Source organism: Conger conger, chromosome 14 (genome assembly GCF_963514075.1).
Source record: "Conger conger chromosome 14, fConCon1.1, whole genome shotgun sequence".
Classification (NCBI taxonomy): Eukaryota; Metazoa; Chordata; class Actinopteri; order Anguilliformes; family Congridae; genus Conger; species Conger conger.
In genome coordinates this window covers 36593315-36619227 of record NC_083773.1, presented here as the reverse complement: position 1 = coordinate 36619227, position 25913 = coordinate 36593315, and the positions used below count along the sequence as shown (strand labels likewise).

General features: G+C 45.0%; 1 protein-coding gene across 1 annotated transcript in view; it reads left to right on the top strand.

The window, feature by feature from the left end:
• ptprt (protein tyrosine phosphatase receptor type T) overlaps positions 1-25548 on the top strand; it is a 323151-nt gene extending 297603 nt beyond the window's left edge. Inside the window, exons 28-34 of the mRNA XM_061219124.1 lie at positions 773-922; positions 2024-2197; positions 5072-5203; positions 7169-7294; positions 9575-9738; positions 16603-16738; positions 22913-25548. Of these exons, the coding sequence (XP_061075108.1) occupies positions 773-922; positions 2024-2197; positions 5072-5203; positions 7169-7294; positions 9575-9738; positions 16603-16738; positions 22913-22966 (936 nt within the window). The 3' untranslated portion in view covers positions 22967-25548. The remainder of the gene's footprint in view (positions 1-772; positions 923-2023; positions 2198-5071; positions 5204-7168; positions 7295-9574; positions 9739-16602; positions 16739-22912) is intronic.
• The last annotated feature ends 365 nt before the right edge of the window (positions 25549-25913 follow it).

Genomic DNA, 25913 nt, shown 5'->3' with positions numbered 1-25913 from the left:
ATGGATGTGGCCGGGTCAACGGTAGATGGATTTAGCCCAATCCGGATCAAAGGCCTGCAATTAGCGTCAGGGCCCCTTAAGCCTTCAGCATCATTGAGGGGAAAATGTGCGGAAATCTGACCGTGTGGCAGGGGGCAGCATGGGAGATTATTTTTTTAGCATTCTTTTTTTTATGTGTACCGTGCTGTTTTTTTTTAAAGCTGCACTTCCACTGGATCTCATTACAGATACAGGGCATAATTTAAGCTCTTCTTTTATGGGCTTTAGTATTTATTTATTTTTTCTATTGTGTGAATGGAGCGGCCATTTTGTGCTTATCACTCTTCAGGCCGTTTGCAGATTCAAGTGTTATGACGACTAGGGCCACGGCAGAGTCCAAGGGTTACTTTTGGGGCTCAGGCATGATGTCACATCCTGGGAACCTTTGAAAGAACCGTCAACCAGGCCTGTACAATAATGGGTGCTCGTAAGACCTTGATTTGCGAGTGTCTGTACCTGTAGTTTTGTAAGCAAAGTGTTTTCAAGAAGCACATATTTACAAGATAACGTGACCTGCGAGTGAAAGTCCTTGTAAGTCCATTGTCTTGAAAAGCAATGCAGTCATTTCCACCTATCCTCGGACTCAGGTTCCCATGATTCATTGCAGAGTCTTTGTCTATGGTTTCTGTGAGATGTTGGTGAAATGCTTGATGGGAGTTGTATTTCATTGTCAAAGCAAAAACAAAATGAAAAAAAAATCTTAGGAAAGTTATGCTTCACAACCCCCTCACAGGAGCAGTACGTCTTCGTGCACGACGCCATCTTGGAAGCCTGCCTGTGCGGAAACACGGCCATCCCGGTGTGCGAGTTCAGGGCCATATACTACAACATCAGCCGACTGGACCCGCAGACCAACTCCAGCCAGATCAAAGACGAGTTTCAGGTGAGGAGGTGACATTCACTCACCCCTCGCCCGTCCAATCAGTAGGCAGCAGGAGCAGGGAGTAACTGGGAAGCTAAGATGAGTCTTTGCTTTGAAATACAGCCCTGTATACAGGCTTAATAGAGTGTGGTCAAAGTTTTCAAGAGGACCATTAGTAAATGACAAGCCAAGATGTATTCTTATGTTCTAGATGAGCTGATGGCATGTTCTCCTCATTATGTATTCTTATGTTCTAGATGAGCTGACTGGCATGTTCTCCTCATTATGCGCTCATTGACTCTTATCTTCTGATGTTCCGTATTGCTTTCTGTTGCCTGATGAATCTTCCTTTCTCTTGCACTCCCTCTGACAGGTCATACAGTATACAGAGCAGCCGTGTGTGCTTTAAATTATAATTTGATAGTCAAAGAACAGAGGTTCAAATTTGCTTAAACCTTGTGCCAACAGCAGAACACAACACCGTGTGAAGCATCACTGACAGGGATTAAATGAGCTGGAGATATGGTCAGTGCTGCAGCAGTGGAGGGGTTTAGTTGTAACACTACTGGGACACTGAGAGGGTCAGTGCTGCGGCAGTGTAGCGGTTTAGTTGTAACACTACTGGGACATTCAGAGGGTATGTGTTGCAGTAGTGTAGTTGTTCAATTGTGATACTACTGGGACACTCAGAGGTACAGTTTATCCTGCTGTAAAATCCAGCTGTCTAGTTATGCTGAGCTGGTCAACCAGCATGGCCAAGCTGGTCATAAAGCAGGGCTAGCTCGGTATGAGCTGGTCAACCAGCCAGTGCTGGTAGCTTATCTGCTGCCAGCTGTTTCAAAACATAGCTTGAGCTGCTCAAACCTTGTCAAGCTGACAGCTGGTCTGAACTGGTAACCCAGCTGACAGCTGCTTCAAAACCTAGCTTGAGCTGGTTTTTTTCAGCAGGATAGCAGTTCAAATGTAATGCTCCTGGGGTATGAATTGATTATCAGTCGTTGTACCCTTAAGGAACCTGAATTGCTCTAGTAAACATCCGGCTGTATAAATGGATGGTATGTCAAAAACACATAGACGTAACTATAATGTAAATGTAAACAAAATGGCGGCCTGTGTTGGCAGACGCTGAACATCGTGACCCCGCGAGTGCGGGCTGAAGACTGCAGCGTGGGGCTGCTCCCCAGAAACCACGATAAGAACCGCAGCATGGACGTGCTCTCCGTGGACCGCTGCCTCCCCTTCCTCATCTCCGTCGACGGAGAGTCCAGCAACTACATCAACGCGGCGCTCATGGACGTAAGCTCCTCCGCCTCCCAGGCCTGGAACCTTACCTCTCACAATTACACGCAACAAACCAGGCCTTATCTCCGTCATAATCACACACAACAGACCAGGGCAACATCTCACTCACAATTACACACAACACACCAGGGTGACCTCTCAGTCATAATTACACACAACAGACCAGGGTGACCTCTCAGTCATAATTACACACAACAGACCAGAATGATCTCTCCCTCACAACTGCACACAACAGACCAGGCCTTACCTCAGTCACAATTACACACAACAGACCAGGGCAACCTCTCTCTCACAATTACACACAACAGACCAGGGCGATCTCTCTCTCACAATTACATACAACAGACCAGGGCGACCTCTCACTCACAATTACACAAAACAGACCCGGGCGATCTCTCTCTCACAATTACACACAACAGACCAGGGCGATCTCTCTCTCACAATTACATACAACAGACCAGGGCGACCTCTCTCTCACAATTACACACAACAGATCAGGGTGACCTCTCACTCACAATTACACACAGTAAAGTTACTGGAAATCTACCCTAAAAAACACACCTCGTTCAACAGCTAGCGATCTTGTTTAGCTGATAATTAGTAGATTCAGGAGTGCCAAATTAGGGTTGAAATGAAAACCTACATGATGGTAGATCTCCGGGAACATGGTGGGCAGCCCTGTTTCTACACAAGCAGTTTTCCCAGTACAGCAGTTACCAAAATTAGAGTTATTAGCACAGCAGATATTTTTCATAAACATTGCTTATTAGCACACCTTATTTGTAACAGCATTTAGAGTTGTGGAAAAATGGCTTAATCCAGGCCATTCAAAACACAGTGCGCCATATTCGGCAGTGGCCAAAAGGAATTAATTAAACCGCGTTTAAGAGAATGTGTAACAGTTGCATTCATTGCAAGTCGGAGTTGGGGAACAGATGTTGGTTCATTCAGGCCTTAATGGAGCGAGGATGAACTCAGGGTACGACGGCTCGCGGCAGGTTTTAACGCGCGGTTCAAGCGCCCTCGCTTCGGAAAAGGGGCCAGCGCTCCCCGGACGGGGGGAGGGGGAGGTCTGGAGCCCGGAGCCGCCGGTTTGAAGTGCGCTTGGGGAGCCCTTAAAGCGGCTCTCTCCCACCTCCTGCTCCACCGCGCCCCCGCTGCGGAGGGGCCGCCGCCGTTCCCTGACAGCGTGGGGCCTCCACGGCCGGCTGGAGCTCCCTCACCTCAAGACCCGAAAACCCGCCAGGACCGCCGGCCGCGTCCGCCTCCTTCCCGCTCCCGTCACGCCGGCCCCGCTACCGTTACGGACACCTGGCGTCGTTTAGCTTTCAGCTACGTGCTTTAACTTTGTCAGGGAGTTTAGTTTCCCTTTTCATGATGCCGCCTCATGTCACGGAAGCCACCTTCCTGCACCCGACGTTCTTCGAGCGTTCATCCGCCAACCAATCGGAACGCAGCCCCTACACATCGCGTGGTGGGCAGCTTTCTGTCTGCAGTAATATGGCTTTGTGTGATTAAAGTGTCTTTTCTATCTTGCATTAATGGCGTAGTGCAGGGGTGCCCAATTGTGTGCCGTGGAAGGGGCGAGAGTATGCAGGTTTTCATTCCAACCAATCGCTACTCCAGTTGATTTCCATAATTCGCTGCCTCCTCTCTGGTTGAAGGTATGTTAATTAGTGAAACAGCTGGTGTAGTGATTGGCTGGAATGAATTCATGCTCTCGGCCCTCCATGGCACAGGATTGGGCACCCCTGCTGTAGGAGAACGAGGGATCAGCACATCGAATCTGGCCCTCAAATCCACACCCAGTCCTGGCTTACTTTTCTGCCAGGTAATTAACTGAACAATTAGATTGGCCAGACTGTCTTCACACCTGACTCCCGGGTAAAGGGAGGGTGGAAAACTAGGCGATTTCTTTCCTTGACGACCGTGATTTGATGACCCCTGGCTTAGTAGCGGAGTGTGCACCCACCACACATTTTGACATTGGTTAGACCTCAACGTCGGTCATGGAGGTCGATGGGGGGGCAGAAATGTAAGGTTTTTTGACATCGGTAATTCAACGAGTGAAAAACACTGATCTATTATAGGTAGAAAAGTGGTCGCATTATGACTCTATGTCGATCAACCTTGTAGCCGTGACAGAGGTCGCCAAATTGTTTGGGGGCACTATTTTTTAATCACACTTACCTGAGGATGAACTCACTCTATTTGGCCAATAGTGTCAGGACACAGACAGTCAGACCTGGAGGGAACTAAACACACTCCCAACTCACTGGCTGGGAGCTGCATTTACTGCAAGAGCGATTGGGCATGCCAGGGACTTGCCGCTTAGCCATTGGTCAGATTCTCGGATGAGTGGTACACGAAAGTGTGTTGCATTTGACACGCCTCTTTTCACTATTCAACCAACTAGTGTGTCTCATTGCCATACCCTTAGTCTGCCTCCACTTAGCCTCACACACACACACGCACGCGCACACACGCACACACACACACACACAAACACACACACGCGCACACACACAGGGACTGAGTTAGTCCTGCCTTCACTGAGCTGATGTGTTCGATCACAGACACACACAAACACGCACACACACACACACACGGACACACACACACAGGTATTGAGTTAGTCCTGCCTTCACTGAACCGATGCGGTCGTTTAGAAAACATCGGTTCCGTCCTGGAAAATGATTTCTGACTGAATGGCTGTGAACTGCACAGTGGTCGGCTGGTTTATAGCGGAGAGATAGGCAGTGAGAAAGAGCCTGACCGAGATTGGACCGATTCATTCCCAGGCTGGTGTCATTTAGCACATTAGCGTGATGTGTGTGTGTGTGTGTGTGTCCTCTGTTCGCTTTCTAGAGCCACAAGCAGCCAGCGGCCTTCATCGTGACCCAGCACCCACTGCCCAACACGGTGGCTGACTTCTGGAGGCTGGTGTTCGACTACAACTGCTCCTCCATCGTGATGCTGAACGAGATGGACGCCGCACAGGTACACACACACGCACGCACGCGTACACACACACTCACACACGTTCACACACACGCACGCGTACACACACACTCACACACGTTCACACACACGCACGCGAACACACACACTCACACACGTTCACACAGATGCACGCGTACACACACACTCACACACGTTCACACACACGCACGCGTACACACACACACACACATTCAAATGCATACACACATGCACACACACACACACACTTACATATGGACACATGCAGGCACACACGCATACACACACACATACACATGGACAAATGCATACACACACACACACACACACACACACTTACACATGGACAAATGCATACACACACACACACACACACACTTACACATGGACACATGCAGGCACACACGCATACACACATACCTATGAATTACTCTCAAAAGTGAACAGTGAAAACCCCGCCGTATGGTCCTCTTGGCTGGCTCAATTGCACCAGGCAAGATCAATCGAGCACAGAAAAGTATTTGAATCCAAAACAATTACATATTTGACCCAGATCTGATACATGCACATACACACGCATGCAGGCACACACTCACACACACACACACTCACACTCCTCCACAGCTCAGCAAGCCTAATCAAGGTAGGGGGACACACACACGTGGTGTCGACCCCTCACACACACACACACACACGTGGTGTCGATCCCTCACACACACACGCGCGTGGTGTCGACCCCTCACACACACACGCGTCGTGTCGATCCCTCACACACACACGCGTCGTGTTGACCCCTCACACACACACGCGTTGTGTCGATCCCTCACACACACACACGCGTGACCCCTCACACACACACGCGTGGCGTTTCGTCACCACCACCCCCGGCCTATGGTCACCCCCTTCCTCACCCCACCAGCGGTTTCACTTCATCTCAAACATATCTGGCCGACAGCCTGGCACTCTGCCAGACCGAGACATACCCATCCGTATTAATATGCGCTGATTGGAGGCTCTGCCGCTAATACTTCCTGAGTGTCTGGGCTCTGGAGAACCTAACTGATGGATTTTACCCTAGGGTGCTACATTACGCAGTTTTCAGAGCTGATTTGGTCGATTACTTTCCTTTAGTGAATAGAAAATTCCATCCATTTTATTATTTTTCTTCCCTCCGAAGCGCTGAACTTTCATCAGCTTTTAGCGGAAAAAAGAAATATGGTGGAGCGCGTCTCTTGTTGATTTTATTCGTGGCTCCGTAATGCGTTCTCTAGGATGTACGATCACGCCTTCATATGGATCCGTTTCGCTGCAGTATGCAGATTATGACCTGTTTGCCCGTGTGTGTGTGTGTGTGTGTGTCAGGGATGAGTTGGTTTCTGGAAAGTGTAATGTTTATTTTGCTGTAACGTGAAAATGAGGTGCTTATCTGATTTAATGTTTTGCGGTCTTTTTGAGGCCCTCTGTGTCAAACGTACCTCGTACCTGAGTGTGTGTGTAGAGGGCGTTACACCTGTGTAACCCAGCAACTCTCTTTCTCTCTCCCACTCCCCTTCTCCCTCTCTCTTTCCCTGTCTGATCTCCATCTATCTCTCTGGATCTCTCTCTCTCTGTCTTTATCTCTCTCGATCATTCCCCTTTCTCTGTCTCTATTTCTATATATATATATATATATATATATATATATATATTCCTGTCTCTCACTATGTCTCTGTATCTATCTTTCTGTCTCTCTCTCTTTCTCTCTCCCCTTCTCTCTGTCTTTAAATCATTCTATCTCTCCCCCCCTCTCTGTCTCTCTATCATTCTATATCGCTCCTCGCTCTCTCTATCTCCTCTACCCCTCTCTCTCTCTCTCCCTTTCTCATTCTCCCCCCTCTCTCTCTCCCCCCTTTCTCCCTCCCCCAACTCTCTCTCTCCCCCCCTCTCTCTCCCTCCCCCCAACTCTCTCTCCCCCCTTTCTTTCTCTCTCTATCTTTCTCTCAGCTCTGCATGCAGTACTGGCCAGAGAAGAGCTCCTCCTGCTATGGCCCTATCCAGGTGGAGTTCATCTCAGCCGACATCGATGAGGACATCATCAACCGCATCTTCAGGATCTGCAACATGGCACGGGTGCGCTTCTCCCCCAGCCAATCACTGTCCCTGTCTCATAGGCTAGGTCCAATCCATTTCACTCTTTCATTTCACTCACTGTCAATTCATTTTCAAGTGAGAATTCTTGTTAGCATTGGCTAACTGAATGGAAACAGAGCTGAAAGCGTTAGCATTGGCTAACTCTGAACATAAACAGAACTGAAAGCGTTAGCATTGGCTAACTCTGAATGGAAACAGAAGCAAGAAGATTTAGCATTAGCTACATCTGAATGAAAAAACATCTGAACGCGTTAGCATTGGCTAACTCTGAATGGAAACAGAAGCAGGAAGCGTTAGCATTGGCTAACTCTGAATGTAAACAGAGCTGAAAGCATTAGCATTGGCTAAATCGGAATTGAAACAGAGCTGAAAGCATTAGCATTGGCTAACACTGAATGGAAGCAGAGCTGAAAGCATTAGCATCGGCTAACACTGAATGTAAACAGAACTGAAAGCGTTAGCATTAGCTAACTCTGAAAGGAAAGAGCTGGGAGGGAAACAGCAGCAGGAAGAGTTAGCGCAGGCAGGTACTTCGCCCGTGGCCTTTGCTAACCGTCGCTGACAGGCAGTATTTACGGGCCGTGCCGTCGGAGCAGAGCTCCAGGGAGCCGTGAAGGCACAGACGCATCGCAAATTTACCGTGAAATGGCTCCTTCACCGTGGAGGGAAGGCACACACGTCCGGTCACCAAGAAACCGCCTGACGACTCCATCTTCTCTCCTGTCCCGGCCACCGGCCCCCTTAAGACAGGGTGGTGCCAGGACCCCCCTACCCCACCCCACACTCCCCCACGACAGCAAACGTAGGGTGTAGGGGCAGCCCGTGGCATTATATTGCATTACATTACATTTATCATGTAGCCTAGTGGCTAATGTACATGACTGGGATCACCGATGTAGACACAATAAGATCAGCATGGATGTTGTTAACCCTACATTGCTCCAGGGGGGATTGTCCCCTGCCTAGACTACTCAACTGTAAGTCGCTTTAAGTGTCAGCTATATAACAAATGAAAACTGATGAACAGTGAAAAGTTTCACCACAACTCCCTTTGAAATGGAAGAATTCACATACTTGCTTGAGTCCTGAGCTGAATCTCTATTGTTTATTTGCGCAGTATTGCTACGTCAGTACATGCTTAAAATCTGTGACCTAAAAATGAACCTCCTGCTGGCTCCCCAGACCCGCAGCTTGCTTAGAACATCAGAGAATCGCCCCAAATACATTTCAGAGTGGGCAGGCTTTTCTTCTGTTGTCTGCCATCGTTCAAGGGTCATTTCTGCAGACGGCTGGTGAGCTGTGAAACGCAGGAATCTCACAAAACTGAGCCTGTGTGTGTGTGTGTGTGTGTGTGTGTGTGTGTGTGCGTCTGTGTGTGTGTGTGTGTGTGTGTGTGTGTATGTGTGTGTGTGTGTGTGTGTGTGTTTTTTGCGCGTCTGTGTGTGTGTGTGTGTGTGTATGTGTGTATGTATGTGTGTATGTGTGTGTGTCTGTGTGTATGTATGTGTGTGTGTGTGTATGTATGTGTGTGTGTGTATGTGTGTATGTATGTGTGTATGTGTGTGTGTGTCTGTGTGTATGTATGTGTGTGTGTGTGTGTGTATGTATGTGTGTGTGTGTGTGTGTGTATGCCCTTGTGTGTGTGTGTGTGTGTCTGTGTGTATGTATGTGTGTGTGTGTGTGTATGTATGTATGTGTGTGTGTGTGTGTGTGTGTGGGTGTGGTGTGTGTGTGTGTGTGTATGCCCTTGTGTGTGTGTGTGTGTGTGTGTGTATGTATGTGTGTGTGTGTGTGTGTGTATGCCCTTGTGTGTGTGTGTGTGTGTGTGTGTATGTATGTGTGTGTGTGTGTGTGTATGCCCTTGTGTGTGTGTGTGTGTGTGTGTTTGTGTGTGTATGCCCTTGTGTGTGTGTGTGTGTGTCTGTGTGTATGTATGTGTGTGTGTGTGTGTGTATGTATGTGTGTGTGTGTGTGTGTGTATGCCCTTGTGTGTGTGTGTGTGTATGTGTGTGTGTGTGTATGTGTGTGTGTGTGTATGTGTGTGTGTGTGTATGTGTGTGTGTGTGTATGTGTGTGTGTGTGTGTGTGTGCCTGTGTGTGGGTGTGGTGTGTGTGTGTGTATGTGTGTGTGTGTGTATGTGTGTGTGTGTGTATGTGTGTGTGTGTGTGTGCCTGTGTGTGGGTGTGGTGTGTGTGTGTGTACAGTCTGGGGGTTAGAGTCTGGGGGTTAAAGGTCACGATGATGCTCTGTTTCTGCAGCCTCAGGACGGCTACCGCTTGGTGCAGCACTTCCAGTTCATTGGCTGGCCGGCGTACCGGGACACGCCCCTGTCCAAGCGCTCCATCCTGCAGCTGGTGCGCCGCCTGGCCAAGTGGCAGGAGCAGTACGACGGGGGCGACGGACGCACCGTGGTGCACTGCCTGTGAGTACTGCCGCTACATAGCGCCTTTCACCCAGCATCACACCTGTATCTCACACCTGCATTTATATAGAGCCTTTCACCCAGCATCACACCTGTATCTCACACCTGCATTTATATAGAGCCTTTCACCCAGCATCACACCTGTATTATCTCACACCTGCATTTATATAGAGCCTTTCACCAAGCATCACACCTTATCTCACACCTGCATTTATATAGAGCCTTTCACCAAGCATCACACCTGTATCTCACACCTGCATTTATATAGAGCCTTTCACCCAGCATCACACCTGTATCTCACACCTGCCGCTACATAGCGCTTTTCACCCAGCATCACACCTGTATCTCACACCTGCATTTATATAGAGCCTTTCACTAAACATCACACCTGTATATAGCGCCTTTCACCAAACATCACACCTGTATCTAACACCTACATTTATATAGAGCCTTTCACCAAACACCACGCCTGTATTTAACACCTGCCTTTATATTACGCCTTTCATACATGCATTTCATACATACAATGAACCTCAGAGAACCAAACATGTGTGGAATGAAGGTCGTTCGGAACACTGAACTCAGAAAGTGACTTTGAAATACAAAAAATATTTCAAAATTCATGATGCAGTGGGTTGGTTTTCCTCAATTATATATTTATTTCAGTTCAGTTTATTTTGAGTCAGAATAAATCAGTCACCTCAGTGGTATTTCCCCAAACAGTAACTGTCATATAAAGTGCAATCAAATAACCAACACTAGGCTCAAGTTGTAAACTTGCAAAATGGCTGTTTTATCCTGGTCCTTTTTTAGCGGTACTTTCCTTGTTGGCTACTCTTTAGCAACAGCCGTTAAGCTCACTCCCTTGTCTAATTTTGATATAGGTTTCTTCTGAATTAATAGTATTACTCATTTGCATTTTGCAGTCACCATTTTGTATTAATCTTATACTTCAGATTACATGCCCTGTTTGATTGGCTGGACTTTTCTCTGATCTTCTACTGTAATGCATAAGAACCTCAAACGCAGAAACAAACCAAAGATAATGTTCTTATATATACAGTATGTGCAGGCTTAGTATACAGTAGAAAATGGAAAAAAAACATAGCTTTTCACACACAAGCTGCCTGTGAACAATTAAAATCTTGGCGTTAACCAACCAGAACAACAAAACAATGTTTGTCTTCATTAGCACGGGTATAGCAGCCTCTGACTCTCATTATTTTCATTCATTAGTAACTTACTCATCACAGCAGTAGATGTACAGAGGTCATTAATACAGATTAGCTATGACACAGGCTAACTGCTAACAGAAGGTCATTCCCACTTAACTCTCACTTGGAATATGCTGGCCACAGCCACAACCAATCATCGGAATAAATACATTGGCAAAGCATTTAAAAGCATATGAAATGTAGAGAAAAGTTTTGTTCGAACGTGCAATTAGGAAAACTGGAAAAAAACATACTTGTGCATTAAATTCCCAGTGAGTGATATGTACAGTAAGTAAATGATTCCATATTCTGCTGTTAAATCTATTATGGGGGTACCATTTGATCCAACAAATATATGATTCACTTCAATGTTTTACTAGATACACATTTGAAATGGTATCCATTTTGTACACCAGTCCTTTAAACACATGTGCATTGTAATCTTTGTTTTTTATTTCACACACAGTCCTTTCCTTTCAATGGTACTCAATGTTTTTCAGCTGACTGAAGTGTTCTGTGCTCCTGAGGTGCATTGTGGGATGCCTCCTTCATCTGTTCTTTTTCTGCCAACTGTGAAATTGTCAGTTTAACCACTGCCACCTTGGCGATAATGCATTGCAGACACAGATTCCGTAAGGGCTCGACTGCTGTTACAGGGGGTTTACTGAGGTTTAGAGAACCGCTGGCGTTGTCTGTCTTCTGATGCAGTCCGAGAACCCGCTTCTTCTGAATTGGTCCCCTTCCCTCACCCACCCCCGAGCACTATTTTAATTAATTCGGGGCCTGACATGTTATGGTATGTGTTAGCCGTTGTGTCACGGCTCAAGGTTGGCATGGTTACCTGCAGTAGTGCTTTTGGGACTTTGCCACAACCAGGCCAGAACCGGGCTTTGTTTTCCTGGTTTTGTTGAGAGACGGTGCTCACTAGTGCCACTGTGGTTGTCTCTGTTATGCTGGGGGGAACAGAGGAACCAAAAGCAGACAGTGGTGCAGAAAAATGTCAGGTTTCATTTCAAAAGGGGCAGACAGAGCGTCGTCAAAAAACAGGCCAGGGTCAAAAACCAGGGGGTCAGTCCAAGAAGGCACAGGTACAAATATCCAACAAGCAAAGAAGAGTCCAGGGAAGCAGGCAGGGGTCAAAACCGGAAATACTGAAAAAAAACAAGGGCAAGGACTCGGGAACAAGGAGGCTAGAACCGGGGGAAGGAATACAGGGCTCGGGACTCAAGACAGGACAAGACAAACTAGCAGCGTGCAACTGAAAAGGACAGGTATAAATACACAGGGGACTGAGACAAACAAGGCGGGGCATGGGAGTGAGGGCGGTCTAACAAATAAACATCAGGTGAGACACATGAAAGGGTAATAGGACAATAACAAGCGGGAAACGAAAATGCGGACTGGATTCACAAAGACACATGTAATACAAACGGCTCCGGACTAGAGAGTAGACAATTGCAGAGAATCAGGAGATGCAGAGATACAGAGAGACAGGTGCGAATACTTCGCTGAAACTAAGCAAGTAATCAGTGATAGAATAGGGAGGCGGAGTTACAGAACAGAATTGAAACTGGAGATGCGTTAGTAAGTTAGTTAAGTGATTTAAATTACAAATACCCAAAACTAGTGAATGTTAGTTTGTTAGTTTGACAAACATATTAGTGTGTTAGTATAATTAGTACTGTACAAATTCTATGTTAGTTGGGATTAGTATATTAGTGCTATGTACAAACATGAAATGGAGAGAAAGCAGGAAGTAAGGAATGCAAGATTGGAAGGAAGGTTGAACCCCGGAACTACCGTAAACATCCGAATAGTGGGGCACACAGACAGGGGAGTGACTGGGCTAGTAAACATTCAGACTCAGACATCACAGGGGAAGACGAGTGCAAAGACTAAGGAATATAAACAGAACACCAGACATGAATACGAAAAATAATAAATTACAAGAATGATGATAATAAACGATAAATGATAAACTAACACACAGAACACAGGAACATAACAGTCTCCAGTATAAGCGTTTCAAACGCCCCTTTTAATGTAAGTCGATGGTATCAATACGGTGAAAATATGAAGTCAAACAATGTATTCCCCAGAAGAAAACGTAGTCTCAATCAGGTTAGTATAGTAATGCTTTGTGGACGAATCGGGGACAGTTGACTGCTGAGGCAGTCTATCTCACACACTTACTGGACGAGCCGCCCTTTACCAACTCCATGCCCATATTAGGCTCCCATTTCCCTACTGCACAGTGTCTGGCTCCAAAATGGCGGCGCTCGATAGCTGGACTTCCGTGGTTTCAAAACTCTTCTCCCAAGCCCATGGACTGTCAATAAAGTGACGTCACAGGCGCACGGTCCATATTGTTTCTACGGTCTATGGTCCAGAAACAATGCTCAGGTGCAGGAACGGACTATCGGGGTTGCAAAAGCCATCGGGGAGCAATCACTGCTCCATTGGCCGAGCTGCACCAGACCTCGGGATGCGATTGGATAGCTTATGTCGATGCACTTGCGTTCTCACTCACTCTGGTCGAGGGAGCCTAGAAAACAAATGAAATGGACTGTGCACTGCGTGTGAAGGTCAGAAGCCTGTTTTATGTACATCTCTTCAGTGTTCATTTGTTTTATTATTATTATTATTATTTTTAAAATTTTTGTGACAGGACATAAGTTATGTGTAAGTGATTACATGTGTCCTATAGTCGATTCTCTAGCAGATGAACATGTGAGAAAGCGTGTTTGTCTAGACACTATTGAACACCGCTCCGTGATTAATAATGCTAATTGGGAAGTGATCGGGTTAATCGCACAGCTGAGGTGAGACTGGTCAATGCTACCTGCTTTCCCTACTGCTGCTAAAAGGAAAATCCATGATATGCTTCCGAGCTTCCTCTGCTCACAAGTATGTGTGTGTGTGTGTGTGTGTGTGTGTGTGTATTTGTGTGCATTTGTGTGTGTGTGTGTGTGTGTATGTGCATACATTCATGTGTGTGTTTGTGTGTATGTGTGTGTGCCTGTTTGTGTGTGTGCGCATTCGTCTGTGTGTATGTGTTTGTGTGTGCATGTGTGTGTGCATGGGCAGTATGCAGACAGTATGTGTGTGTCGGTTTGTGTGCATGCTGCATGAGTGTGCTTGTGTGTGTGTGTGTGTGTACTTGTGTGTGTGTGTGCATGCGTGTATATGCGTGCATATATAGGTGCCTGTGCGTTTGTGTGCATGCTGTATGAGTGTGCTTCCATGTGTGTGTGTGTGTGTGTGTGTGTGTGAGTGTGTGTGTGTGAGAGAGAGAGAGAGAGAGAGAACCTCTTTACTCTTCCTTAAGGTAGTCCTCCTGCACTCAGGGCAGAGAGAGCAGAGGTGGAGGTGTAAAAAATCCATAACATAATCTGCTTCCAGACCCAGCCCGGCAATAAAACACCGCTGATTAGTCTCTACACCAACACCCACCCCTACAAAAAAAACCTCCCAAAAAAACAAACAAACAAGCCTACAAGACAGAGTTTTCCTCTCTGCGCACCAGCGGGACTGAACCAATCACCCCAGCATCGATCCCTTCTCCGCGGCGGCGTTCCTGTTATACATCAGCCAGGAACGCAGCGTCGATGCCGGCCGATAGCTTTTTCAGCGGCCCCGGAGTGAGGGGCGGAAAACCAGGAGACGTGAAGGAACGTGAGGAAACGAAACCCGCCGCCTAACGAGAGTCTGAGGGAAACCGTCTCCACCGGCAAACGCAAAACACCTGGCCCTGCCGTCATCTAGCCCTGTCTCGTTTCTGGAAGTCTAACGGAGCGGCTGTCGTGATTGGCCGGGGCTCGGACTCGCCGCGCCGCACCCGACTCTCATGGCCTGATTGAGAGCGCTCCCCCCGTCCCAGCTGGGGTGCAAATCTCAACGGAGACGCGAGGACTCACTGCTGGATCGCACTCCAATCAGCCCGAAACCACCGCCACTATGAAATTAGTACAGTGCAGCAATTATGAGGAGAATATTCATTTTCATCATAAGTAGGCTACAGTTTTAGGGTGGAATTGACGCTCGGTGCAAAAATGCAGCAAAAAGACGAAAGCTAAACGTGTTAAAGTACCGTCGAAGGGGGCCCCGTGAATCGGAAAAGTACTTCTTCTCACTGTGGCATCTTACAGTTTTTTTGTAGCCAGAGTAACATAGATATGTTTCCCAATGATGGGTCAACAGCTGTCCTTAATTTTGACTTATAATTTAATTAACCAACACCAACAGTTTGGAGAGTGACTGCTTACTTGTCTGTAGGTCCTATGGGAGAATAGCGTGAACATGGCTTGTGTGTGGATGAACTATTTGTGATATGACGAGGTTTGGAAATGGTACGGATGGAGCTGCAGTTGTCACACCTGTGTTGTGTTCCAAATGTTACAGTACAGAAGTGTGGCAACAGTGAGGCTTTTCTGAATAGCAATTGCACGCCATTCAATAGAAGGTGCAGGCATGAAAGCTGGTGTTTTCCTGTGATATTAAAAAATTTAACCAACGACTGTGTGTGTGTGCGTGCCTGTGTGTTTGTGTGTGTGTGTCAGGCTTGGTTCACATACGTAATTGTTTTGGATTCAAATACTTTTCTGTGCTCGATTGATCTTGCCTGGTGCAATTGAACCAACCAAGAAGACCAGAAGGCAGGGTTTGCTCTTTTTGGCAGCATTTCATTGGTTCCAATATGCCAGACAGGCTCTGTAAAGCATAGAAAAGTATTTGAATCCAAAACAGTTATGTATTTGACTCAAGTCAGTCTGTTTTTTCGCTTGTGCATGTGTGTGTGTGTGTAGTGGTGAGGTACTGTCTCTGTTACCAGCTTTTGTGCAAAAGACTTGCTTTCATACGTAATACGCAAATGTAATAGCGGAGTATTCCGAAAGGAAATGGGACAGAGCCTGACGCCATTTTGGATCCGCTCCAGAGCTGTACCGCTAGCTCAGTGTCTCCTGAACTGCAGCCATGTTTAATGTAACGGTTGAACCATTAGACACTCTCACTGGGCTCTCAGTCATGGCCGAACAGGCATGTGGAGAGGGACAGGTATAGTGTGCCCTTACAGAAACAGACTTCCAGAATCTTCCCTCTGTTTTTCCTCTTTTAATAAGGCTTCTTCTTTACAGAGCCCGGGATAATTAAGCACTCGTCTCGAGCCGACTGCAGAAAACTCCCTGACTTATATTGATTCCTGATTCCGGGTCTTGGGGGCTGGTTTTTACTTTAGATCCGATTCCAAATTCCTTAATTGCTTAATTAAACCCCCAAAAGCGCCACTGGACTTAATTGCATTCTTCTGGGCTGCGGCGTGGGATTTGGAGAAGGTACATTAAATAAACACAGTTTAATTGTCTGAGAGGTGCAAATGAATCCCTTCTGACGACAAATTCCTCGCAGACAAATTTAACACAGCGAGTTAAAAAAATACACACACACCCGGTTTCAAGTGCTTTTTGGCTATCTTGCTGGTGTATCTGACCTTGTGTGGCACTGACTCATTGACTTATCTCTCCCTCTCCCTCTCTCCCTCTCCCTCTCCCTCTCCCTTTCCCTCTCTCCCCCTCTCCCTCTCCCTTTCCCTCTCTCCCTCTCTCCCTCTCCCTCTCCCTTTCCCTCTCCCTCTCTCCCTCTCTCGCTTTAGCACGGGTGGGGGCCGCAGCGGGACTTTCTGTGCCATCTGCAGCATTAGTGAGATGATCCAACAGCAGAACATCGTGGACGTCTTTCACACGGTCAAGACGCTAAGAAACAACAAGTCTAACATGGTGGAGACCATGGTGAGCAGCCGCCTACAAGTTTAATACCTGTATCCCACAACATGCCTGTAGCACACACAACAGCATACCTGTATCTCACTCAACAGAATAATTGTATCTCACACAACAGAATACCTGTATTTAATTTAGAGAATACCTGAATCTCCCACACAGCAGAATACCTGTATCTCACACACACAATACCTGTATCACACACAACAGAATACCTGTATCTCACACAACAGCATGCCTGAATCTCACTCAGATAATGCCTGTATCACCACACACAGAATACCTGAATCTCACTCAGATAATGCATGTATCACCACACAAAATACCTGAATCTCACTCAGAGAATACCTGAATCTCACTCAGCGAATACCTGTATCACACACAGAGAATACCTGTATCATACACAGTAGAATATCTGTATCTCCCACACAGAATACATGTATCTCAGTCAGAGAATACCTGTATCTCACACAGTAGAATACCTGTATCTCCCATACAGAATACCTGTATCTCACACCCAGAATACCTGTATCTCACACAGTAGAATACCTGTATCTTACACAGCAGAATACCTGCATCACACACATAATACCTGTATCACACACAGAATACCTGCATCACACACAACAGTCTAGATATACCTATTGCACTCTCAGCCAAGGCTATAAATCACTTTCTTTACAGGAAACGTTTAGTCAGTCAGTTTTACCAGACTTAGCAATTGTTCTTATAACATGAAATTGGTTATGTGTATATGATTTTAAAAAATGACAACAAAAAAAACACCATAGCATCATAGCTCTAAAATACAGACACTCTCAGAAAAATGGTTCCTAAACAAACCCTGTGATTCCATATAAGAACCCTATCTATTTCAAGGGTTCGTTGTCAGGCAAATTGGTTCATTTTCTGGGGGAGCTATCGCACTTTCACACCTTTGACAGACGGTTCTATAAATAACTAAAAAGGGTTCCTCTATAGAGACAAACCAAAGAACCCATTTTCCGAGAGGGTACGTCACACTCACTACAACAAAACAGATGCTTTTAGACTTCACCTTTTAATTTTTGACGGTGCGGCTGTTGAGAACGCCCCCCCCAGGTAAATTTTCAATGGAAAACAATAAACCACTTTCAAGAACATAATATAAAAGACAGAATCATAGAATCACATGCAGAAAGCGAAGGAAATGACAGCAAATTGAGAAACCCGCCATCTCGGCTCCCCAGGTGGGAAGATTGTATTCTTGTTGCGGTGAATCACTGAGACGTCTTGATGTTGATTAAAATGTTGGAAACGATGGGAGATTTGAAAGCAGACAAGCGGTGCGCTGCTTCTCTTGTTATCAGACACCGGTCTTTAAACAGAAAGAAAATAGACCAATGCAAATTGGACAAATACATTTAGACATAGAAGATCGCAGCGTGTGTGTGAGGCATGGGGGGGGGGGTCCCTGGATTGAGTATGAGGAAGCAGTTGTTTCCTCATTTCTGTGTATGTTTATATTAAAGGCCCAGAGCTCAGAGTTCTCTTCCTGGGTTTAGTATCTGAAACGCCCGCAAAACGTTCTCAAAGAGCAGTGACATACGTTTTCTTTAAGTCCCTAACCCGGCCCCCAAAGCTCGATTCCCCCTCCCCCTCCTGTCGTCAGTCTCTGAGCTAACATTTAGCAGTGCCATCTGATAATTATGCGAAAACACACGTCATGTCTTGCTCAAGGGCCCAACAGCAATGTGGCTACATTGGGCCTTAGCCACTAGGCACCAGGCTGCCCCTACATGGGTGTTTTTCAAACAGGCTTGAAAGTCAGGGCAAGCGTGTAGTTTAGTTCTGGTAATGGTAGGGAAAGCTTGTAGTTGTGTTGTGTGTTGTGTGTAATTTAATTTCCTGTTATGTAGGGTAGGCTAATGGCGTAAAACTAATAGTGATCTGGTATATAATACGTCTGTCATAGCTCATTATTGAACTGCATAGATTACCTACAAAAATCTGCTAAATTAACTCCGCAAACCGAGATTCTTAAGAGTAAAAAGACGGGTGACAGAAAGCCAATTTGCAGAAGAGACGAGGTACGCATGGCCAAAGAGACAAAATCGCTACGTGCCAACGCTTTGATATCGCCTTTTCGATAAATCTCACCGCGGCGGTACGAGACCAAGCAACTTGCCTTCCTCTGCTCTAAGTGGAGGCAGCAGCTGTTGGAGCTTGTCAACAAATATATAAGCTCATTGGGCTGTGCTTCCAGCTTTAATGGGCTGTGTGTCTGTCGTGGTCTTTAGCTGCCAGCCTTCTTGTCTGTCACTTGAAATATATGAGTGCTTCCAAGGCCTGAACTAGGAATGAGAAAGATGTTTACTCAAAAATAAATAAATAAAGATTTTCAGCCAACAGCCACTCTCAGGCCTGTTTAGCAGTCAAATCAAAGGCTGTGGTGACACACCTGCATTCTGACATGTTTTAAGAACACTGGTAAAAGGGATAATTTTATATTTATATTTATAGGCCTTACCGTACGCAGTCAGCACAGTTGAAAGATGTGAAGATGATGGCCTCTTCACTAGAAATGAGTTTGATTTAAATGTTTTGACGTCTATGTCTTATTTAATACTATTTCAGTCTATCTTAAACTGACGGTGGTCTCAATCTGTGACTGATTTAGGAGAGTTGCACACCTGCTGTTGATTGCAATGAACGTGTCTTAAAAGCAGGTGTGAGGAGCAGGAGGGCTGCCATTTTGAGAAGCAGGTTCAAGGTCTCATCTGAAAAATATGCAGGTTGCGGTTTTTTCAAATAAATGTATTTTTTTGTAATGTATTTTTTTGTAATACTCCATTAATTATTCTGTAAGGCAAAGTAGTAGCCAGCTATGTCACAAAAGAGTACTACATAGTCGTGCCTCTCAGTTGTGGTATCTCGTGTGCATTAAGTAATGATGGGAATATACAGCTCAGTATGTTGCTTTTAGAGAAAAATGACAGTGTAGTTGTAATGGAATGCGCTATAAATTAAATTGTGATTAGTGCTTCATGAGGTTCTCTGTGTTAGTGAAACAAGAAGATTATCATGGTTTAAACAATATTAAAAAACATACACAGTAGTGGAGCACTGATTCAGGGTGTTTGTGGAGTTTCAGAAGGTTTTTTCATCTCAGCTGTGGATAGATTGCTCGTGAATCGTGCTCACATGCCTGTACAGCCAATAGCCTAGTGGCTAAGGTGCTTGACTGGGCCAGCCAATAGCATAGTTCCTAAGGTGCTTGACTGGGCCAGCCAATAGCCTCGTGGCTAAGGTGCTTGACGGGGCCAGCCTATGGCCTAGTGGCTAAGGTGCTTGACGGGGCCAGCCTATAGCCTAGTGGCTAAGGTGCTTGACTGGGCCAGCCAATAGCCTCGTGGCTAAGGTGCTTGACTGGGCCAGCCAATAGCCTAGTGGCTAAGGTGATTGACTGGACTGGCCTATAGCCTAGTGGCTAAGGTGCTTGACTGGGCCGGCCTATAGCCTTGGACCTGGGAGATTGGTGGTTCCAGGACCAGTGTGGCCACAGCTAGAACAGTGCTGATGTTGGGCTCTTGAGCAGGGCCCTTAACCCCATGTTGCTGGATATTGGTCTTTAAATATTCGGGAACTGATGGTCGTTTCATGGCTAACATAAACAACCAAGGGATCTATTTTTTATATATTCTTTTGACTTTTTAAATAGAGTAGATCAGAGTGACCAGATTGCGACCAGATCAGAAATAATTACTTCAATTAATGATTCTTACATCTGAGGCAACCAAGTTTGAAAAAACACACACACACTCTCTCACACACACACACACACACACACACACACTCTCTCACACACACACACACACACACACACACACTCTCTCACACACACACACACACACACACACACACACACACACACAACACCGAACACTTCCCTAAATCCACTTTAAACAGTACACCACAGACACAGAGCCAATTTCATGTTACAGGATGTTAGGGGCAGTGCGTGTCTGTAGTGCCGGGCTGAGTGACAGGGGGAATAATGGCTTCCACCGCGCTCTTGTTGCGAGCTTCGGGCTGCTTATAATTGTCTCTCCAGCCCTGTCAGGGCAGTGCATTACCAGACAGGGTCCTGCCGCCTTTTAATGTTCCCTCATCGGCACACAACCGCCTCATTTCCTCCGCACAATACACCCGCGTGGCGTCTGACTCCAGACTTTGTGTTAACTTTAACAAAGACACCGTCTGGCTTAATTCACAACCCGTGCTACGTTTAAAAGGGTTTCGACGCGGACCCGTTCAGTGCTCACCTCGGATACAAGTCTTCTGTGTGCTTGATAGTGAGAAAATATCCTCCTCTAAATGCTGGGGGATTTGAGCTTGTACAGATATTGAGCAGACTCTATCTCTTATTTTATGGGGAAGGCTTTACGATGGAACTCAATGAAAAAGAGGTCCTTTTTGATATTATTTTTGGGGCACTTACCGTGCATCCTCATCTGCAAATCCGACCTGGGTCAAATATATAACACAGTTGTTTTGGATTTAAATACTATGCTTTGCTGAGCTTGTGTGGTGTATTGGAACCTATGAAATGCTCTCAAAAAGTGCAAACCCCGCCTTGTTGTCCTCTTGGTTGGCTCATTTGCAACCGGGCAAGATCAATGAAGCACAGAAAAGTATTTGAATCCAAAACAATTACGTATTTGACCCAGGTCTGGGGAAAATTAAGCCTGTTTTGCCGTGATCTCTGTAACCTAAACCTACAGATGTTTGTAGCTGCAAAGCATATTTGTCATGTTGCCATGTAATCCTATATTTAATAATATACTGTATATAACAATATACACAGCTGAACTTGAGCCATTCTACTTGTAGAAATGTGATGTTCTCAGAGGAAGAGTGCTGAGACCTCCGCACTGTTTTGCATTCTGTTTAATGTGCAATATCTATCAACTAGCATTATGGATGGATGAATTTGTCTGATTGAGTCTCTAATTTCCACTGAACTACTCCTCTGATCAACAGTACAAACGCACATTATGTTCAGTTGCTAAATTTGAAGTCGGAAAACTTGAAGTCTAAATGCAGTAATTACCGCTCTAGGACAATATTCTACATGAAAGTGGTTTTCTGCATGTTTTTTTAAAAGGTACTTTGCATTTTCTTTCTGTAGCACGGTAACTTAATTTGACTGAAATAAGTGCTTGGAATACATTCATTTGGAAGCACTCTGTTTGCAATTCTGTGAACAAGTAGGCGGTCCCTTAATGAGTAACAGTGTACTGAATAAAATGGAGATAATCTTGCACTTCCTCATTGTATTTAGCCCACCCGGCTATAAAATCCAGTTATGCCAGCGTAACTGGCTTGAAAATTGAGCTGGTCATTAACTGGTCTAGCTGAGCTGGTCAACCAGCATGCCCATGGTGGTCATAAAGCAGGTCGTGCTGGTCAACCAGCTAGTGCTGGTAGGTTGTCTGAGCTGTTTAAAAACATAGCTTGAGCTGATCAAGTCTTGTTGTGGTGGAAGCTGGTCGGAACTGGTCAACCAGCGAAACCATGTTGAGCTGGGAGCTGGTCCGAACTGGTCAACCAGCTACCAACTGTTTAAAAGCATAGCTTGAGCTGTTAAACCTTGTCAAGGTGGGAGCTGGTCTGAACTGGTCAACCAGCTAAACCATATCAAGCTGGAAGCTGGTCCGAATTGGTCAACCACCTACCAGCTGTTTAAAAGCATAGCTTGAGCTGTTAAACCTTGTCGAGGTGGGAGCTGGTCTGAACTGGTCAACCAGCTAAACCATATCAAGCTGGGAGCTGGTCCAAACTGGTCAACCACCTACCAGCTGTTTAAAAGCCTGGGGTTGTTATTTCAGCAGGGCTTGGGAAGAAGACGAGACAGTTTTGGCCTTTTTCCAGGGCGAGCACCCATTTTGAAGCGATCAAACCGGCCGCTAAAAGCAGGGTTATTTATCCCCAGTGGCCCTATACGGGCTCCATTTCATTCATCAAGTGAAGATACGCCGGGAGGCACTTGGTACAAAATGGACTCGGGCAGAGTATATTTTACACGACGAGGGTGCCCTTTAACCAGACTCGTATAAACTTTGTTAGAGCTGAAGATAGTGGTTGTGCATCGCAGCTGATCCTTGTCTCCGTTGTTGTTGTGGCCGATTTTGTTTCTTCCAGGAGCAGTATAAGTTCTGTTACGAAGTGGCACTGGAGAGCCTGAGCTCGTTCTGAGAAGCCGTCTCAGGAAGAGGAGTTTGCTGGCAGCGGGACCACTCCAGCGCACTGACAGACTGCATTTGCAGGGAGGCCTGTGGGAATCACACAAGCAAAAAAAAAAAGAAGAAAAAAACTAAAGAAGAAAAAACCAACTGTACAGCGAGGACCTCCCTCCACGCCGGGGCTACCTGTTCTCTGCCCCGACCCCGGGCCCTTATAACTGTAAAAAAAGACATGTTAATATACCGCTTTCTTCAGTGTCTGCCGTACATACGTCCATTCTCGGGCTGTATTGTGATCTTGTACAGTAATTTCCTTTTTAGATATATGCCTTGAATGTTCTCCTCAGTATAAAAATAACACAGACAAACAGACAAAACTCATAATGAAACAGAAATGCAACAAAACTTTGTAAAAACACTGGAAAAAAAAAAAAACGTCTAACTGGAAGGAATCAAACTTTCCAAGCCCGGCAGTCTGACAGCAAACTACAAAATACAGCTTCTCTCATGGCAGAACAAAGTGAAATGTATCTTTTTTTAACAGTTTTTCATGGTTCCTATTTCAGCGCTAAATGCACACACACACACACTTTCTCTCTCTTTCACACGCACACACATACAGACACACACACACACACATTCTCCCTCTTTCACACGCACACACAGACACACACACAGGATGCAGGATTTGGGATAGTTCAGCAAGAGATTTGATCTTGGTCAGTTTTATGTGTTGTTTATTTCTCATAGTTGAGTTGCTTCCTGTGTCCTGCAGACAATCAGAGCTCTAGATATCTAGTGCTTTTGTGCTTTGTGGCTTTAGAAGCCATTGGGAGCAGAGGCCACACTTTTATAACATATTCTGACTGCACTACTGGATGCTGTAAAACCAATGCCTCCAAAAACTATACCCTTACAGTTTCTGTGACTAAAATCTATACCGTTACATTTTCTGTGACTAAATTCTACACCCTTACCGAGTTTGTGTGCAAAATATACACCCTTTCTATGACCGAAATCTATACCCTTATAGTTTCAATTAAAAAATCTACATACAGAGCTTCAGTGCACCCTTGGTTTTACTGCACAAAATCTATACCCTATATCTATACAAAATATACATGGTTACAGTGTTTCTGTGCACTAAATCTACAACCTTAGGTTCAGTACACACAATCTACACCCTTAATACTTTCAGTGCTAAAAATCTACACCCATAGTTTCAGTGCACAATTTCAACACCTGTAGTTTCAGTGCTCAAAATCTACACCAGTAGTTTCAGTGCACAAAATCTCAACCTTTAAAGTGTTTTCTGGGGACTCCTCTATTTTGTCTTTTGCACTTTATTTTGCGGGAAAAAACTCATTTACCTCAGAAGCTGTGCACAATGTAAATTTCTTATTTTTTGAATTGATTGTGCCATATTTGCATCACTTAGCTTGCAAAAATTCCCTAAATTGTGCAAGCAGAAGCCAATCTGAAAGTTTCTATGCTCATAAAGACATGCTGACAGTCACCTGGGATACACCACATAAACTGCTCTCTTCGGCTTCTATTATTATTCTTTTATTTACATTATTATTTTATTTACATTTATGTTCAATATCAATCCAAATGCAAAGATGCTTTGTCTTGCTGTTCTGCACAGACGGGCCTGAATTTGAGCAGCATTTGTCCACAGATCTGAGTCTGAAGTAGATGCATGTACGTACATCACCAAAATGTGTGTGGTAAACGCTGCGTTTGCTGTGAAAAACTCAGCACCTGCATTTTGTGCAGGGGAGGACAGATGTTATTTGGATCCAAGCCTCCTCTTCTGAAAGCAGCAGCTCAGAAAATTGGGGAGTTTTCGTTTGCCGGGTCATTCGTCCCCAACAAAACAAAAAAGACAAAAATATGTTCGGTTGGAAATGGGAGCAACTCAATTTTGCATGAAGACAATATTCTGACTGCATCTTTTTCTGTTGAGCAGTTATGAAAAAGTGTTTGGAGTTTGGCCATTTGAACTTTTTCCAAAATGTGAACAGCTAACTTTAATTTAAGGTAAAAGCCTAAAAGCCTGGTGTAAATGAAATCAACCTGTAAAATTTACCCATAACTTCCACATGAAAATGAAGAATTTTACAATTAAATGCAACAGTTAGGTTTCGTTTTTCTTCAAACAGTAATAAAAACAGTTTTGCGAGTGCAGCAAATTAATGAAAAATAATTTGTGACTTCACGGTAAATGTAATACTTGTATTGAAATGAAAGTCAAAGGTAAAATGCCAAGCCATGTACTGAATAAATCCAAGCAATTGTCTTTATACAACATTTATGACAATATGTATTTATTAAACCTGAAGGCTACAGTCATGGCAAACACTGTTACAATACGGTTATTTCTTTGTAAATGAAACATGAGATTGTTTGGATTTTCTTCATTCTGTCTGGATTTTTTTTTTTTCTTTTCCCTTAAACTTTTCTCCTGTATTTGTACATTTTTATTTATCTTAATAGCAATGTGATATTTAGATCTGGTTACTGAATTGCCATGGTTGTTTTGTTGTTTGAAATGTGGTAACGCCAATAAAGGGACCAAATGTTGAAATGCAAGTGAGATAAGTCAAGTGATTATGAAAATATTAGTAATTACTGTGTAGCGTGCTCATACAGTATTGCCTGTGAAATACTAGGAATTTATATGTTTCTGGCAATGCATGGCGGTGTTTCCGTAAAGAGAAATATTTTCAGTGACCTACAAACAAATACGGCAACTACGAATGATTTTGAGTGAACTACATTGGGGCCATAGGTGGAAATCAGTTCTAGGTAAATTCCATTCTGATATCAGGAGTTACTGCTTTTACACAGAGAGTTGTCCGTGTGTGGATCAGGTCGGCAGGTCATGTGGTACACTCTCAGAAAAAAACAGTTCTTTGGCTTTTCTCCAACCCTTTTTAGTTCCACCTCTATCATAG